This window comes from Phyllopteryx taeniolatus, chromosome 15 (assembly GCF_024500385.1).
Source record: "Phyllopteryx taeniolatus isolate TA_2022b chromosome 15, UOR_Ptae_1.2, whole genome shotgun sequence".
Classification (NCBI taxonomy): Eukaryota; Metazoa; Chordata; class Actinopteri; order Syngnathiformes; family Syngnathidae; genus Phyllopteryx; species Phyllopteryx taeniolatus.
Genome location: NC_084516.1, coordinates 15,974,114 through 15,993,472, shown reverse-complemented (window position 1 = coordinate 15,993,472; position 19,359 = coordinate 15,974,114). Strand labels below are relative to the sequence as shown.

General features: G+C 41.1%; 1 protein-coding gene across 3 annotated transcripts in view; it reads right to left on the bottom strand.

Moving 5' to 3' along the window:
* Positions 1 to 19,144, bottom strand: part of LOC133490353 (inactive tyrosine-protein kinase PRAG1) — a 30,512-nt gene extending 11,368 nt beyond the window's left edge. Inside the window, exons 1-4 of one of the 3 annotated variants that reach the window (XM_061800320.1) lie at positions 18,811 to 19,144; positions 7,267 to 7,607; positions 7,119 to 7,191; positions 5,513 to 7,031 (exon numbers count right to left, since the gene is read on the bottom strand). In XM_061800320.1, the coding sequence (XP_061656304.1) occupies positions 5,513 to 7,031; positions 7,119 to 7,191; positions 7,267 to 7,530 (1,856 nt within the window). In that variant the 5' untranslated portion in view covers positions 7,531 to 7,607; positions 18,811 to 19,144. Of the gene's footprint in view, positions 1 to 5,512; positions 7,192 to 7,266; positions 7,608 to 18,810 lie in introns of all 3 variants that reach the window. The other 2 variants (XM_061800318.1, XM_061800319.1) reach the window with 2 other exon arrangements.
* Positions 19,145 to 19,359: the final 215 nt, after the last annotated feature.

Sequence of the window (19,359 nt, the reverse complement as noted above, 5' to 3'; positions counted from 1 at the left end):
ATCTAAATTATGTGATCTTTGGGGGGGGGGGGGCACTTAACTGAGGTCCCACGAAGCCCAAGAAAAAGCTAAATACATCCACCTTTTAATGCTCGTGAATTAAAGGTCCCATATTTTGGTTATTAGGACATCCATACAGTGACTCTTAAACATGGACTTAGTATAAAAGTGTCAATTTCATTTCAAAACAACACCTTGGTTTTGTATCCACTTTGTCCATATTTGTCTCCGATTGGTTGCCTGTAGAACGGCCAATTGTGAGAGCATGTGTTATGTTGACAGCGCAGCTGCCTCAGAGAGGAGAGGTAGGCGGAGATCTTCGCTAATGACGTAATTGATAAGCTTGAGAAATACAAATGACTTCAGGCATTTCGGCAGAAAAACGTCTGGAACTCAGGAATGCGTGGACGATTTTAATTCATATTTCACATGTTTACTGAGGCACCATAGTGACAAAATTACATCCCAAATACTAGAAGTTGGTCAGGTAAAATACGGCACCTTTAAGAGACAGTTTTCCCTATAAATATCAGTTACAGTGGGGCAAAAAAGTATTCAGCCAACCACCAATTGTGCAAGTACTCCCACTTAAAAAAAGATGAGAGAGGCCTGTAATTTTCATCAGAGGTATACCTCACATATCCATCTTCTTTACCACTTCCCCTCACTAGGGTTGCGGGTTACCTCATCTGAGACAAAATGAGGAAAAATAAAAATAAAAAAATCCAGAAAATGAAATCTGATTTTTCAAGAATTTATGAGCAAGTTAGGGTGGAAAATAAGCATTCTGTCCACAACTTCCAACAGGTACACTCCAAACTCCATTATGGCCAAGACTAAAGCGCTGTCAAAGGACACCAGAAACAAAATTGTAGACCTATACTGAATCTGCAATAGGTAAGCAGCTTGGTGTGAAGAAATCAACTGTGAGAGCAATTGTTAGAAAACGGAAGACAGACAAGACCACTGATAATCTCTCTCTATCTGGAGCTCCATCCAAGGTCTCACCCCATGGGGTCAAAATGATCACAAGAACGGTGAGCAAAAATTCCAGAACCACACGGGGGGGCACCTAGTGAATGACCAAAGTAACAAAGGCTACCATCAGTAACAAACTACGCCGCCAGGGACTCAAATCCTGCAGTGCCAGACGTGTCCCCTGCTTAAGCCAGTACATGTCCAGGCCTGTCTGAGGTTTGCTGGAGAGCATTTGGATGATCCAGAAAAGGATTGGGAGAATGTCAACAGGTCAGATGAAACCAAAATAGAACTTTTTGGTAAAAACTCAACTTGTTGTGTTTGGAGGAGAAAGAATGCTGACTTGCATCGAAAGAACACCATCCCGACTGTGAAACATGGGGGTGGAAAGATCATGCTTTGGAGCAGTTTTTCTGCAGAGGGACCAGGATGACTGATCCGTTCGTGTAACGGAAAGAATGAATGGGGCCATGTATCGCATGATTTTGAGTGAAAACCATTCAAGGCCATTGAAGATGAAACGTGGCTGGGTCTTTCAGTATGACAATGATCCCAAACACACTGCCCGGGCAACGAAGGAGTGGCTTCGTAAGAAGCATTTCAAGGTCCTGGAGTGGCCTAGCCAGTCTCCAGATCTCAACCCCATAGAAAAACTTTGGAGGGAGGTGAAAGTCTGTGTTGCCCAGCGACAGCCCCAAAACATCACTTCTCTTGAGGAGATCTGCATGGAGGAATGGGCCAAAATACCAGCAACAGATGTGAAAGCCTTGTGAAGACTTACAGAAAACGTTTGACCTCAGTCATTGCCAACAAAGGGTATATAACAAAGTATTGAGATAAACTTTTGTTATTGACCAAATACTTATTTTCCACCATAATTTGCTAATAAATTCTTTAAACATCACACAGTCATTTTCTGGATTTTTTGTTCTCATTTTGTCTCTCATAGGTGAGGTATACCTATGATGAAAATGACAGGCCTCTCTCATCTTTTTAAGTGGGAGAACTTGCACAATTGGTGGCTGACTAAATACTTTTTTTGCCCCACTGTACAAATTGTACAAACGTAGGAGCCTTTGAATTTGCTCGTTTTAAAGTAAGTGTTGCAAAAAAGCCAATGAAAAAGCTAAAGTTTAAACTTTGATGCTCGCTAGCTGAGGTCTGGTGAACTCCTGCATGTTGAAATTGCAATTTTGCGTGACTACCTGGAAGATTGCGGTTCAAATGACTGTAGAATTCTGACTTGTGCAATCCTTTGACAAACCAAACAAACATTGTTAAAATGAACCCCTCGCATTACATCTCTCGCATTGGATCACACTGTAGCATGCAGCATGTACCTAATGTTCGGGCCTGTGGAGCCCTCCGACACAATTCCAGCATCTTCAAAGACAAAGCTGCCTACCTCACAATGAAGAGTCCGACTGGCAGGCGCCACCCCGCCAAAACAAACAAGAAGCTTCAGGATCAGCCTGGTGGCTCTCTAAAGCCCCACATAATATGTAACATAATCCTGGCACCACCCGGGTCATAGCTGTATTTAAAGATCCCAAATCAAGCGCTCCTGTATGGTGAGCGCTCACGTTGCAAGTGATGAATTGCCTGATCTATTAATTCTACTGCTATTGGTGGACAGTGTCACTGCCAGAGTGGGACAGTTTGGGTGTTGCCCTGGGCAACAATCTGCTCAGCAGAGCCCCCTCCCCTTTGGCTATCTTCAGCTGACCAGCTGACTCTCTCTTGAAGCCTTTTACGAACTTATACACCCTCACACACATATTGCACAGTGCAAACAATTCACGCACACACACCTGCAGATGACTTTTAAGCAAGTGATTAACACGAAACTAGAAATGACAAGAAATAGTGTCTTTTTTTTACGGTTTAGTCAAACTCTCACTTCCGGAACCATCTGTGGCTTTTAAATGATTCAACACATCATCATGCATCATGGGGCACATGCAAGCGTATCAACTTGTTGGATAAGACACTAAAAATCCTCACAGAAAAACTGAAAAGGCACAACCAACAGAGGCTAGATGATAAAGCGTTTACCCATACAAAAAAGTTGAGTCGTTGAAAAGTTTCATGCACCGATCACAGCCTTCTCAAAACATTCCCATTTGACTGGGAAAATAACTGATACTGCTGTAATAGGAATGCCAAACCACTAGTTGGCAACCTTTTGAATACCCTTTTGTCAGGCCATAGCCTTGTCAAATCTTTTGGGTGTGTGATCTGGAGACAATTCAAAACCTTTCTGGGTGGGCATAAATTAGTCGCTAATTTTCACTATTCGCCGCAGGGCTCAGTCCCTATCCCTTCACGAATGGCACAGGTTCGCTGTATTGCAATATAGCGATTATGGGACAATCTGTATGTTTTGTTAAAACATATGATGTTGCAATATCTAATAGAAGAAAGGGAAGTCTTTGCAGTAGTCTTTTTCTTGCTCATTTAAGAATAAATACAGTAGCCCCAGAATTAACAATGAAAAGCAGAGCGTTTAAAGAGATTAAAATAAAATATACTCAAGTATTCTATAAACACAGAACACTGACGAGAGTTAATTGCTAAATTTAACACAAGGACTAAAACTTGTCATTAAGTTTGCAACTGCACAAACTGAGAAGTATAGTGTAGACCGTGTTGTTTGTCCATCCTTCCACCCATCTTCTACTGTATAGTGCTTGTCCTCATACACATCAGGGTGGGAAGTGGAGTAAACCATGGTAGGGTCCCCAGTAAATCACAGGGGACAAATAGGCAAATAACCATTGACCCTCACATTCATACCTATGGGCAATTTAGTGTCTTTAAGTAGCCTAATGTGCATATTTTTGGAACGTGAAAGGATGCCGGGGTATCCCCTGAGATTTGAATACAGAACCTCCTAACTGTTAGGCATATGTGTTCACTACTAGGCCACCATAATGCCCTATGATAGTATCTCCCATATATTGTTCTGGGAAAAGATAAGGATACAATCGTAATATTGGTATTTTGTTTAACCCTTGTAAATGTACACTTTGCTGACTCCTTAAACAAAACAATACTGTGGTCCAATATTTTACTTTTGGTTATGACGCATTAGTACACATACTTTGTTTTCACCGATTCATTTTTAGTGTTTACACAAACATAAAACTGTCATTTTCAAAAACTGCTACACCCATTTTCAAACATTTTCAGACATCAAAACACCATTGTTGTGCTAACAAACACACAAAGACGACACAGTTTGAGAAGAAAATCAGTTTTCAGTTAAAACAGTGAACATTCCCAAACACACCAGAAGGAACTGTATTTCCACAATGATCTTTTCAATAAATGACAGAGCAGGCAAGGAGACTTGTGTAGAGTCAATTAGCTGATAAGATTATGTAAATTACTACTTTAAATGAAGTGGAACCAAATAATCCGTAGTATGTTCTGTCATGCTAATTTTAAAACAAAGATGTTTTGCTTCATCAGCATAATCTTGGTTGAGCTCCCAATTGTAATACTTTAGAAGCATTCTACTTTGGAGGTTCCACAGTATTCCATTACAAAAGTCAGGATTGTTTAGCTTTGTCCCCTTGTTTTGATAGCTCAGTCTATCAAGCTCCGGTCTAAACAAAGGTCGCTATTTAACAGTGTGTCCATTAGAATTTAAAAAACGAGCATGAATAGAACAAGGCGTGTATTGAGAAAGGGTGGCTCTCGTTGTTTGAATGGAGACGAAATAAGGCTGCACAGTGAGTGTTGCACAGTCGACAGCAGTCAGGTACGGTACTGTACAGTATATATTGTATACAGCACCAACACCACAGAACATGCCATCAAAGAGCAAAATGCATTTAGTCTGAAGAGTACGTGCCTGCCGTGAGCGCTAAATAATGTAGTGTGCACTGGAGCGGTGTCACGAATGAATTACAGTGCCATTAATGTTAATGTACAGTTACAGGTAGGAACAGTGAAGGACGGAAATGTCAATTCATGTTATTAATGGGACGGTTCACGTTGGATTGCATTTGTTTTGCAGCACGTTCACGGTAGAGTAGGATGTCATTCACCCTCTATTGAAGGGATGCTAAATTTGGGACAAAGACTGATTCTCTAGCAATGACCATACTAGTCTGAAAACACCCAATCTTGTCTGATTTTGGAAGCTAAACAAGATTAAGAGCTGGATGAGAGACCGTCTTGGAATACCAGGTGCCGTAAATTTACCTATACTCTATGTGTATAAAACGCTGGAAGATTGATTTCCTGATATAACTGGACTCTAGGAACTGCAATGGTTCAGCAGCCAAGTAAACATGCTCAAAAAGAACTCCAATAAAAACATGACAAGAACTTAGGGGTACAAACCGAATGGTTGGTCAATGGGGTAATGCACTAAATTGTATTGCTTTTATACCCTGGATACTTTCCCAGATCGGACATGGGTAAAGGTGCCGATTTCACCTGAGGGTAATTGACTCCTTCTGTACCACCTTTGCGGTCAAACAGATACCCCCACAGAGCAATAAAGTGTTTAAGGATTCCTTACCTGTGCTGTTTTTTGGGTGGAGGCGGTGGAGGCGGTTGATTGGCCTCATGGCTGGCTGATCCCTGGCTCCCCGCTGCCATAGGCTCTGTTGAGCTATCGTGTTGCTTGGCCGGCATGCTCCTGCTCTGCTTGGCCTCCTCCACTGCGATGGCACCCTCGCTGTCCCCCTGACAGGCAACATTGTTGGGCAGGAGCGGGGGGGCCACGCCTGGCTCTGTCTTTGGAGGGGGGCTGCTCAGGGCCTTGTTGCAGACCCTGGACTCCTTCCAAACAGCAGCACCATTGACCAGGCTTGTCACACGAGATGTTGTCCAGGGATTAGTAGTCAGCGTCTTCTTTTCGGCCTCTTTCCGCTCTCTCTCCTCTTCCTCCTCTTCCTCGTCAATGCGACAGTTCCAGGCGGAGCTGTGGTGGTGCTGGTGCTTCTGCCAGCGCTCGGAAGCTGCCATGCTGTGGTTTTCCGGCTGGACCTTGAAGTGTCCCTCTTTGGCAGAGACCAGGAAAAGCCTGGAGAATTCGGGGAGGGGAACGGGAGACGGTAAGGACGGTGAGAGGCTAGAGGTGCCCAGTCTGGGGAGGTCCTGAAGAACAGGTGAAGAGATGGACGGTGACAGGCTGGAGGTGCCCAGTTTTGGGGACCGGGTGGTCCTTTTTGGTGGAATGGGTGGGCTAGATTGAAGGCTGGGGTGTAGAGAGGGAGCGAGGATGGGTTCTGTAACCAAGGAGGGGGCACTGCGGCTGGGGCTTGGCCAGCGGAAGGCGGTGCTGCTGGGGTCTTTGTGTGCTGTGGGGCTAAAGTGGCACTGGGTGCTGATGGCTGAATCGGGGCTACTCAGGTAGAAAGTCCTGTTGTTCTCCTCTGTATGAGCAGCCATCACAGTGATGGTGGCCCGCTGGGCTTCTCCTGAGAATTCAGAGTAGTTAGTCTGGTCTGGGGAACCCGGATAACTTTGCACTCCTTTTCTCTGTGGCTTACGCTTTTTTTTGGTGCTCTCCGCGTAAATGGGCTCAGAGTCTGGACCACTGGGAGAACTGGGCGCCGAGTTACCCGTTGCTTGTGGGCTTTGGGCGCTCCCAACAGAATCCCCGGTCACAGGCAGTGAATCTGTGCTGCTCCCGAAAGAGGAGGAGGAGTCTAATGGGCTGTTTTGTTTAGACACGACAGGAGGAGAATGGATGGATTGCTGACTGTTATTGACAGTGTCCACAGATAAAGCTGAGGTTAAGGAAATAGCGGAAGTGCTGGAAGTTTTGGCGATTAGAACAGTGGTGCTCCCACAACTGATGCCGTTGCTATACACTTTGGCAGGACTGGTCGGCTCAATAGCCACAAGGGAAGGTTTGTCCATGGAATTCTGATGCAAAAAATTTGCCCTCTTCGCTGCAACGCTGGGGTTGTAAGTGCTCTTGGTCCTGGGGGAGGTGGTACTATTCTGCTGCCTACTGTTGTCTCCATTGGTGTTGTGAGGCTTTCTACCTTCATCTTGGGTGACCAACATGTTGCTAATGATCATGGAGTCTTTGGACAAGGAAGAAAAACAAAGGTCAGTCTTGGTGCCTGGACTTTGAAGAGTTGTATCTCTCAGGCTCTTATTGCAGTTATTACTATCAATGTAAAGGGAGGACAGATCCAGCATCTTCTTCAGGCCCAAACGCTCCACTGGGCTCTTAGTGTTCTTCTGTCACACAAAAACAAACGGTAAAGAACACAAACAGAGTATGACAGACTTTTACAAGCAGTTTAAGAAAATCACCTGCTCTATGTTCATGTTGACGTCGGCCATCGAGTCGCCGGTGTCCAGGCTTATCATAGTGGGCTTGACGGCGATGGTTGGCTTGCTGTAGGGTGAGGGTGTTGTCACTGTGTCGTTGTCATCGCCTCCGCTCTTTGGACACGCAGTGGCGACCGCAGCGCGTGCTGGGCAGCCTACAGTCTTGTGTGCGCTTTGCTGGTGGAAGCAATTCTTGCAGGAGCCGGGTTTCCACACGTGTTCCGCAAAGTCGCTACACACTGACATCTTCGGCTTCGCTCGATCGGCGGAAGGTCAGAAGTGGCAGTGAAGCGTTGCAGCACACACAGGATGCGCTGTCATGGCTGCCAAGGTTGTGGTGGATTAGGGTGGACAGGAAAAAAAAATTAGGAGTTTAAAATAAGTCGCTATCGTTTGCTCAACCCACAAGTAGAGTCATGTACTGTAATTCCTCCAAGCAACTCAGTTATATTTTGAGAAGCGCATCAGGGTCCTAATTTTGCTTTACGATGGTCATATACAGGTCTGACATCACATCAAAGTCACTCATTTAGTCTTAGAAAATTCAGTCTTTATATATAAATTTAGTTTCATGAAATATTATATTGCCACTTTCAATTGAAAACATACACAAATTTGTTTTGCATGTTACGAGTTATGATTTAGAATACAGTTTAAAATAAACAAATTTTAAACAAACATTTAAAAAATATATATTGTTATATAATGTATAAAATGAAATACAATAATTACACAACAAAATATAAAAAAATATATAAACAAAATAAATTAAAATGTATTTTATAAAATAAATTTAAAATCAAGTTTAAAAACCTTTTTGGCAAAATGTAAAAAATTGAAATAATGGAATCTATTGTAAAAAATAAAACTATATATACATATATATATAAAATTAGAAATCATAAACTAAATACATTAAATATGGTATTTACATAACAGTTGAGTATATTTTTATTTATTTTTTTACAAACTTAATAAAACTATATATACATATATATAAAATTAGAAATCATAAACTAAATACATTATTAAATATTGTATTTACATAACAGTTGAGTATATTTTTATTTATTTTTTTACAAACTTTAAAAAATAAAACAAAGAATATACTATATGAAATAAATTTGAAAAATTATGTGAATTTAATTATATTTTACAACATAAAATACCGTAATTAAAATTCTAAATTTAACAACAAATGTATATATATATATAAAAAATGTGAGTGCGAATGGTTGTTTGTTTGTATCTGCCCTGCGATTGGCTGGCAACCAGTTCAGGGTGTACCCCGATGATAGCTGGGATAGGCTCCAGCACGCCCGCTACCCTAGTGAGGAGAAGCGGCTCAGAAAATGGATGGATATATGGATATAAATCTATATATAACACACACACACACACACAGTCCTCAGCAAATGTATTGGAACGGCAAGCTTTGATGAGACTGCAGTCTAAACACAGGACTTGTGCAAAATGCTAGCAAAGCAGCAGTATGCCGTGGCACCTATTACGGTTGGGAATCTGTGGCATGAGGCAGATTTGAAACATACAGTCCCCTCCAAAGGTATTGGAACGGCAAGGTCAATTACTTTGTTTTTGTTGTATACTGAAGACATTTGGGTTTCAGATCAGCCGAATATGAGACAAAAGTTTAGAATTCCAGCTTTCATTTCATGGTATTTGCATCCAGATGTGTTAACAACTCAGGACAGAGCACCTTTTGTTTGAACCCACCCACTTTTCAAGTGAGCAAAAGTGTTGGAACATGTGACTGATGGGTGTTTCTAGTTGCTCAGGTGTTGCCTTTTAGATTGATTTCTTAAACATTAGTGCTTGTTTTCGGCTTTGGATTTCACCTGTGAAAAGTGTGTTTGCTGGTTAGCAAACATGAAGACCAGCGAGCGGTCTATGGGAGAAAAACAAACCATTTTGAAGCTGAGAGAAGAGGGAAAATCGATCAGAGCTGTCGCACAAACATTGGGCATAGCCAATACAACAATTTGGAATGTCTTGAAAAAGAAAGAAATTACTAATGTTGTAATGAGTAATATACATCGAACAGGTCGGCCAAGGGTATCAACAGCAGTTGATGACAGAATCATTGCGAGAGCTGACGAAACACCCAAAGACATCAGTCAGTGACATCACTGCCAACCTCCACAGGGTAGAGGTGAAGGTATCACAATCCACTGTTCGAAGAAGACTTCGAGAGAAGAAATATAAAGGCCATATCACAAGATGGAAACTACTCATCGGCAAAAAGAATCGGAAGGCCAGATTGGATTTTGCAAACTACAGAGATGAGCCACAAACGTTTTGGAACAAAGTTTTATGGACTGATGAAACCAAGATTAACCTCTACCAAAGTGATGGAAAGGCCAAAGTATGGAGAAAGAAAGGATCTGCTTGTGATCCAAAACACACAAGCTCATCTGTAAAGCATGGTGGAGGTAATATCAAGGCTTGGGCTTGCATGGCTGCTTCTGGAACGGGGTCACTAGTCTTTATTGAGGATGTAACTCATGATGGTAGCAGCAGAATGGATTCTGAAGTCTACAAAACTATTTTGTCTAGCTATTTACAGAAAAATGCATCCAAACTAAATGGGCAAAGCTTCATAATGCAAGAAGACTGACCCAAAACACACGGCCAACACAACAAAGGACTTCATCAGGGGGAAAAAGTGGAAGGTCTTAGACTGGCCAAGTCAATCACCGGACCTTAACCCAATTAAGCATGCATTTTACCTCCTGAAGAGGAGACTGAAGGGAGAACCTCCCAGAAAGAAACAAGAACTGAAAGAGGCTGCAGTAAAGGCCTGGAAAAGCATTTCAAATGAAGAATGCAACAGTCTGGTGAAGTCAACAGGTCGCAGGCTTGATGCTGTTGTTGCAAGTAAGGGTTATGCCACCAAATATTAAACGTTATTCACTTTAAGTTAGTTTAATTATGTCTGTTCCAATACATTTGTTCACTTGAAAAGTGGGTGGCTTCAAACAAAAGGTGCTCTGTGTCCTGAGTTGTTTAACACGTCTAGATGTAAATACCATGAAATGAAAGCTGGAATTCTGAACTTTTTTCTGACATTCCTCTTTTGATCTGAAACCCAAATGTCTTCAGTATACAACAAAAACAAAGGAATTGACCTTGCCGTTCCACTACTTTTGGAGGGGATTGTACGTTTCGAATCGGCCACATGCCACAGATTCCCAATTGTAATAGGTGCCACGGCATACTGCTGCTTTGCTAGCCTTTTGCACGAGTCCTGTGCTTAGACTGCAGTCTAATCAAAGCTATATATCATTGCCGCCGCCACTGACCTTCTTTACCAACATGCCTCACTACCACATCACTCGACCACAAGGTGCGCATGAGTGGGTTTTTGCTTTTTATTTGGAAAATGATTTGTTGTCGACCGTGGAAGCAGTAACAGAACTCGTGACCACTTAGTGTAGCAACTAAAGGTGCGCAATGGTCTGACTGTTCAGCACAATTTGGCCGACTCAATTCAGTTTTGTCTTTATGCCTAATATCAAGAGTGGTCAACTCATTTTTAGTTGAATAGCTAGTTAGTTCACATATAATAAATTAAGGCAACAGCAACAGGGTGTGACTCTTCGCTATTTACGGGGCTTAGGGACCAAGACCTGTTGTGAATAGCAAAACTTAATTTTATTTATTTAGTTATGTGTTATTCCCCAGGTTTTGTTGTTGTGGTTACCAGGATTATGCAAAAACGACTCCACTTTGTGGAGAGTTGGGACAATGGGAAGGAAGACCCCATTAAATTTGGTGGGGATCCAGGACAGCTTAGTAGATAATGCATTCATTCTCGTGAAGAAAATTCTGCAAATGCAGGAGGTGGGTGTATATGAAGGTACACAATTTGGTGCTGAGTACTGTAACTGGAATCTGTTTTTGGAGATTAAAATGATCCATCATTCATGCCTTCCCTTGGGTAAGGTCTAACTTCCAATGTAAAAACAGCAACAAGGGAGCCTGCTCGCAGACATCCATTAGGATATAAATGCCATCTGCGGATGTAACATAAGAAGTGCTGGCATGTCGCACTCCCATGGCCTCCTAAATTAGAGGCCATGCGCTGTCTGTTAAAGGAGAAAAAAATAAAACAGAGCAAGCAAGAGAGAGAGAGAGAGAGAGAGAGAGAGAGAGAGGCTGCTTGTTGTGAACCTCGGTGACATAAAAGCCCTCCTGGTTCCTTGGCAGCCCCCGACATGCTGCAAGAAGATGGAGGAGCCTCAAGCATCCCAGAGGTCGGAATGTCAGGAATGTCTAAAAGGCGCATGTCTCACCAGGGTGAATATCACACCCTGAAAAAAAACCTCTGCTAAACACAGTCAGACCATGTGTGTGCGTCCTTGCACAAACAAAGGCCACCTCCTTCCTCCTGTTGAACAGGAGTGACAGCGACAGGATCAACACCACTTCACAAGGATCATTTGTTGCCGGGCATTCCTCTTTCCTTTACCCTGCTTTAATTACTTCTCAACAAGGTGCTTCAGACACAAGCCCATTAAATCAGCTCTCAAGAACACCCCAAAACAAGTTCTAGAATGTACAAGGGGTATCCCCAAAGCCTTCAGAGAAAAATGACATCGTTGTTTTCAAAAGTACAAAATAATTTATGTTTACATTTGACTTTTTTCCGTCTGAGTCACTTGAAGTTTGTTTTATGTTTGTTTAGTTGTGCTTGAGACGACAGCGAGAGCCTCGCCTATCAACCTCATGTTATCCAGTCCAAACCAAAGGGTGACTGATCAGAATGAGCTCATTTGGTTTTGGCATTCCTTTGGTTGAGGTTTTAAAGTGGTGGCAACGGCTTTCGCTTTCTGTGACAAAAGTTGACGTAATTTAGCGTTCGTTTTACATGACACCAATGTCGAATGAATGAATGAATGTTTTTCCTTTATGTTTTTGAAACGTTTCCACATAAAGACGACAGGGTTGTCACGAAAATGACTAAAAGTGATATAATATACATGCCAGGCTAGTAGTTGTTGATAAAGACACACAAAATTATCTTTTGAATGCCCATTGTCACAGAAAAACTAAATAATGCGAGTTGCATTAGAAGTATAGCAGATGTACAATTTTCAAGATAACCGTTATACTGTAAATTAAGTTGAAAGCGGTTAGACGGTAAAGTGTTATTAGACATCCACATTGTTGTCATGTAAACCAAAACATTTTTGTTAGTAAAAATGGTCTGTGTGGGTTAGAGGGGGTTCACATACATACAGTATATATAGGACACGTCAAAGGTAAGCATTAAACATTCATTTCGTCTTGATGGCTAATCAACTCAAAGTATGCTATACCTGTATTAGTTCAGAAGTTAGGTATCCTATCGCTGTTTCATTGCTGCATAGCTTAGCTAGCAGAGTTAGCCAAAAAACATTCATTGGTTGCCATCAAAACTTTGCAGAAGATGGGGTGGTTACTTATTCAATCAGTTTGATCCAAGGACTTTAATTCAAGGATTGCTTGAGGTATGTTCACGTACCTTTAATACGATAATCGCAAGCAGGCAACAAAACGTTATGTAGCCTAGCAAGCTAGTGCTAGCACTACGGTTGTAAGCGAACATGCAGGCGTTCTGTCGAATCATGCTCTAAGGTTTTGTTGTGTGTGTGTGTCTGAATAATGTAATTACAATAAAGTAATTTAATTACAGTAAGTTAGCACCCAATATTTCTGTCATGATGTAATGTTGGTTTGACCTGACTGAGAAGAATACATGACCTGAATAGAGCAGTGATTTCCAACCTTTATGGAGCTAAGGCACATATTTTACAATTGAAAAATCTCACGGCACACCAACAAACGAAAATGTCACAAAAAGTCCCATTAATTACTGTATGTACTTCCTGCCATCTAATAGAAGAGCATTTATTTGTTCTGTCTGTCACTATACCTCACTGGCATAAAAAGATGAACAAAGATATATTTATTGTACATATAATGTTTTGAGCAATTAAGTGAATGAACAAGTCATTTAAATAGACACATTGCTCCAGCTTGTGATCGGATCAGTGATCAGTTATCGTTTTTTTTTTTAAACTCGCTGTTCGGTGATCAGCCCCAAAAATCCTGATCGTGTAAAGCCTAGTAATTAATACTGCCGATTTGGACGTTTAGAATTATTTTTTAGCTACTAGTTACGGAAACATGTTGATCACATCCCCTTACATTTTTTTGGGATGATGGAGTAGTTATTTATTCCATTAGTTTAAGCTAATTTGCTGGAAGACATAAATCTATATTTATAACCACCATTTTGGGAGTTACCTACAATCATTGTTTCTTCTTTAACTAGCATATCTATGCACACATATTTGATCTACTGTTATTATAAATTTGTGGAAGGTGGGGTTGTTAGTTATTCTATCAGTTGTATTCAATTGGTTGGAAGACGTGAAGTTACATATTCATTCATTTATTTTCCGTACCGCTTAGCCTCACTAAGGTCGCAGCTGACCCAGGGCAAGTGGCGAGGTACATCCTGAACTGGTTGCCAGCCAATCACAGAGCACACATAAACAACGATTTGCAATCACACCTATGAGCAATTTAGAGTCTTCAATTAACCTACCATGCATGTTTTTGTGGGAGGAAACCAGAGTACCCGGAGAAAAACCACGCAGGCACGGGTAGAACATGCAAACTTCACACAGGGAGGCTGGATTTCAACCTGGGTCCTCAGAACTGTGAGGCAGATGTGCTAACCAACCGCCCACCGTGCCGCTAAGTTACATATCATTAGTGTTTATTTGTTAGCGAATGGAGTTAGAAAAAATATTTAAGCAGATATCATCAAACCTTGTGGATGGTGGGGTACTTAGTTATTATATTAGTTTGATCAAATTTGGTATAAGAATCAAACTTAATTACTACTTCCAATGCAGCAGTTTTGCATTATCTTGGTTTCTTTTTTAGCTAACGGGAGTTGCGCAAAAACATTCAGACGTCGAAAAAGCTTTGTGGAGAGTGGAGTAGTTAGCCATTCTCTCAGTTTGACCAACTTGGTTGGGTGACATGAATTGAATTATTACCACCATTTTTGGAGTAACATATTATGATCGTTACTTTGTTAGCTAGTGGAGTGATGCAAAACTATTTAAGCGGATCTCATCAAACCTTTATAATGGTAAAGACATAAACAGCCTAGTAAAAATCATCATTTGATCTGTCAATAAGATTGCCTTTACTATGATTGCCTCAAATTTTAACTCATCACTAACTTTTTGAAAATAGGCGTGGCTGTTTAAGCATGGGAGACATTTACCCATATAAAACCCATAGAAAAATTGCTAAATTCTGTGTTTTTTTTCTTCATTACAAGTGTCTTTACCATTACTGATCAAATTATGAAAATGACCCATCTACTTAGAGTTTTTCTATTAGAGTAATTGTTTTGGTTGGAGTCACTGATGGTGTAGTGGTACACTCGCCTGACTTTGGCGCAGGCAGCGTGGGTTCAGTTCCCACTCAGTGACGGTGTGAATGTGAGTGCGAATGGTTGTCCGTGTCTCTATGTGCCCTGCGACTGACTGGCGACCAGTTCAGGGTGTAGTCTGCCTTTCGTCCGAAGTCAGCTGGGATAGGCTCCAGCGTCCCGCGACCCTAACCAGGATAAGCGGTGTTGAAATTGGATGGATGGATGTTTTGGTTGGATGGCATTAATTATTATGTTCTCATAGACTTGTTTGTTAGTAGGCTTTACACGATCAGGATTTTTGGGGCCGATCACAAGATGGAGGAATGTGTCTATTTAAATGACCTGTTCATTTACCGTATATACTTGTGTACTTAATTGCTCAAAAAAATATATTTACAATAAATAATGTATCTTTGTTCCTCTATTTATGCCGGTAAGGCATAGTGACAGACAGAACAAATGCATGGTCTTCTATTGGATGGCAGGAAGTAAATACAGTAATTAATGTATCCACCTTTTGTGACATTTTTGTTTGTTGGTGTGCCGTGAGATTTTTCAATTGTAAAATATGTTCCTTGGCTCCATAAAGGTTGGAAATCACTCCGCTAGTCAGGTCATGTATTCTAATCAGTCAGGAAAAGCAACATTACAACATGATAGAAATAATGGGAGCTTACTTACTGTAATTAAATAACTTTATTTTTAATTAAATGACCTCACCCACACCGAAACTTTCGCGCATGATTCGACAGAACGGCAGCATGTTTACGTACAACCGTTCGTGCTATCACTAGCTTGCTAGGCTACATAACGTTTTTGTTGCCTGCTTGCGAGCCGTATCGTATTAAAAGTAAGTGAACGTACCTCAAGCAAGCCTTAAACGAACGTCCTCTCCTGTCCTGAGCACCGGTGAACACCAATTCATGTTTTTGCCCATTTTGTCCTCATAATACAGTCGGCGCGCTCCACTCTTGTTGTCGTCACCACGGTAACGAGTGTATCCGGTTGCATTTGAGTTGATAAAGCCCATTTAAAGATAAGATAAAGCCCAATGATCGTAAAAAACGGGATGTGGTGGTATCGGAATACAAGATTTTATTGCAGTAGTCTGACAGTGCAATCGTGAAAGAGCAAATTTGTCTTGTAGTTTGATTGGGCATGACGTGTTGTGTGTCCCACAACGCCGATGTTTTTTTTTTTTTTTTTTTAATAAAATAACTATTGGCCGCCGGATATTTCCAATACTACGTCAAAAGACACATGACAAGGCTAAAAATAAACTCTCTTTTGGATTAAAATATGCTGTGCACGCGGTGACTCGGAGTAAATGTCTTTTGCGGAGCCGATCAACGACGTCATTGATACGCTGAATTATGACATTAACGCCGATCAGCCGAGCGGCATAAAATGCTAAATATCGGCCGATACCGATCCGCCCGATAAAATCGGTGTCAAGTCTATTTGTTAGCTATCAATATTAAGCAAAAACGATTGTACTTGAAATAAATTATGTGGAGGTGTGTGATATACTGTAGGCCAAAGAGGAAAAAGAAACACATTTTGATGTGTATTCTTATAAAAGTGTGGATTTTTGTTCAAATGTGACATTTTTGTGATTTTCCAAAATTTTTCAGTATATAACTATAATGAAAATTGCATCCATGAAGGTGCACAATGTTGCGGATCCAAATTAGGATTGTTCAACCTTGGTGGAGGTCTATGCTCAACTGAAGAACATTCTAGATGAGTTCTGCAGCACTGTCGCTATGTGTTCATTTAGTGGATCTGTCATTTCACTTTCCCAGCAAGCAATCAAACTCGAACAACAGAGGGGGGCAAGATGTGGGAGAATCATCAGAGAACATTTTTGTGCTCCGTCTGCCCTTTTCCCTCCAAACAGAAATTCTTGCTATGTCTCTATTTGGGTCATTCCGACATCCGCCGACATGTTCAGAGATGTTTGTTTGACGACAGCTAGATCCCACTGTCGACATTCCCCACGCCTCCTCAAGCTCAACGTCCAATATTTCTCACTGCATCTCATGAAAAAAGCAACAGATGTTCAGTCACATGACAACATCCAAAATAACAGAAACATGAATGTGTTAAGACGTCACTAGGATAGAAGTTTGCTCACCAGAAAATTGTGTTTGAATGCTGAGAGATAATGTTGCTAAGCCAAACTTCCAAATAAAGAAACAAATGTATGACTAGAATGCCAACTGATACATCACAACATATCTTAGCAATCCCCACAGAGGATGATATTGGAGAAAATGGATTGGACATTTAATGTGGATCATTTGTCACATTTCAAAACTGATATGTAAAAACCATAGCTCACTTGTGCTAATGTATGATAATAACAAGGAAGACCCACAATAGCATTAGTCACACCAATGCAGCTTATTTTTTAAATGAGTTGCATTTTTTTTTTTTTTCCATTTTTTGAAAAAAAAATGCTCAATGTTCAAAAAAATCTCTCAAAGTAGAAGTTCTTCAAAACAATAGCATTACAGTCTTATTGCAAGTATGTGACAGTCAAAACAATTATGGCACAACACAGCACTGTAGTAGCGCTTCTCGGGGAAAACGTGCACCACTAAGAACAAAGGATATTCAAAAGACAGTTTTCTTGACAATGTGACATAAACATAACATAATAAACATGCTAACTACTGGCCTAGCATGTTTATTACAGTGTTTTCAGTCATTTTTGCAAGTCTGTGTGAATGATATTGTCATCTTCACGCGGTGACATTTTTAATCGTAAAAATATCACACTACCCTGATGAAAATGAAGAAACAGAAAAACACTCAATAGCATTACCGTGAAGTCTCGGCTTCAGACACATTAATGTGGCCGTTTACATGAGACTGGGTGTTTTTGTTTTAACTGCTAACAAATCAAATCTGTGCTGTTGTGGCTGCTTATAAAAAGACAAATATTTTAAACGTGTCTCATAGTGAACATTTTTAAAAGCAATAAAACAAACAAATTAAAATGTTGGAACTCAGCGCTTCTAGTAGCGTTTTTTTTTTGTTAATAATGGCTAAAGTGTCAGGCCTAGCTGTGTTAAACTTGGACGAAACTTATTTAAAAGACATTTTTGTCCAGTGATCTTCTTTACGTGTGACGTCACCAACTAGTGGCCTGGCATGCATATTACAGCATTTGTTTTTCCGGAATGGAGATTGTTTGACAATATTGACATCTGTGTGGAGATGTTTCTAAAATGCAAAAAAAACAAAAACACAAAAAAAATAAAAACGCCCCAATCTCGTTGTCAGGCAAACATCCTCAATTAATCCAGTAAAAATCAGTAATTAGAAATATGATGAAGATTAGCGTTTGTGGGGATGCCGGGCTCTCCAACATTCTAAATGGGGTCTTAAGATGGGAAAAAGTTGCCATATATCACTTAAGACAAGACTTATTGTGCTCCTGAGTCCACAATTAATTACCACAAACATGGTAGCCGAGGGGGAGCAATAAATGGGTAAAAGGAGCTCGAGGGGCTTATCAACACACAACAGCTGCTCAAACTACACTTTGACTAGTGTAGTCACTTATTGTTCTAAATTTAATCAGTTTGTAGTCCATGTTAAATTTATGGGCGGGGGGGGGGGGAATGGGATGAAACAAATGTTTACTATTATCTATATTTTATAAGAATTTGCCGAATATGGCCCACGGGCCGTCGGTTGCACACCTTGCTTTAAAGGGCAACGCAATTCGAGTGTTTAATGGAGCGCTCACAGAAATGAATGAACTAAGTTTTTCTTTACATTATTTTCTAAAAGTGAGCAAAATACCAGCGTGACGTCATCAACAAACGTAAAAAAAATAAAATAAAAAAAATACAAGAAAAAAGTGAAGTTTTGACGACCTGAGTACAACAACTATTTAACGTGTATATACACAACCAATGTAAAATCCATAAATGACGCCCTACGCGTCGGGGGTGAAACGTCTATTTAAATCGATTAAGACACTTAAGAAAATGTACATTGAGTGTAATTGACGAATTATTAGCTACATTAGCTCGAAATGACCGGAAGCTTACCTGCTCGGACTTTCTGTTTTTGCCTGGCAACAAGAACTCAACCCCGCCAAAACAGCCCCAATAAAAGTGCTGGGTTCGAATCCCTCCTGGGTCCCGGAGCGCTGCTATATCCGTCCTCCGTCTTGTTGCCTTATCCCGACGACGACAGGTTCTCAAGGCGTCGGGCTGCTTGTTCTCGTGCTTCCAGAAGTGCTCGTTGCTGCCGTTCGCTTGAATGACTGTGAGTGTGAGTCTGTACGTGTGTGAGTCTGTGCGTGTGTGTGCGTGTGTGCTGCTCGTGGCTGTGCAGAGGTGCAGGACGAATCCTCTGCAGCAGCTCGGAGGTGGGAGGAGCTCACAGCAGCCGTGTTGTCTGACCACTGGTGGCTTTTTATTACCTCCACCGAGGAGGAGGAGGAGGAGGAGGAGGTTATGTTTTCGGGCTAGCTTTTTATCCGGGTTTATTTGATAACGCACACAAAAACCTGTGCACGATTCACTTCGGATTTGGTGTGGAATTGATTGAGATCAACGTCGGATCCAGATTGTAACACGGACAAAAAAGACAGA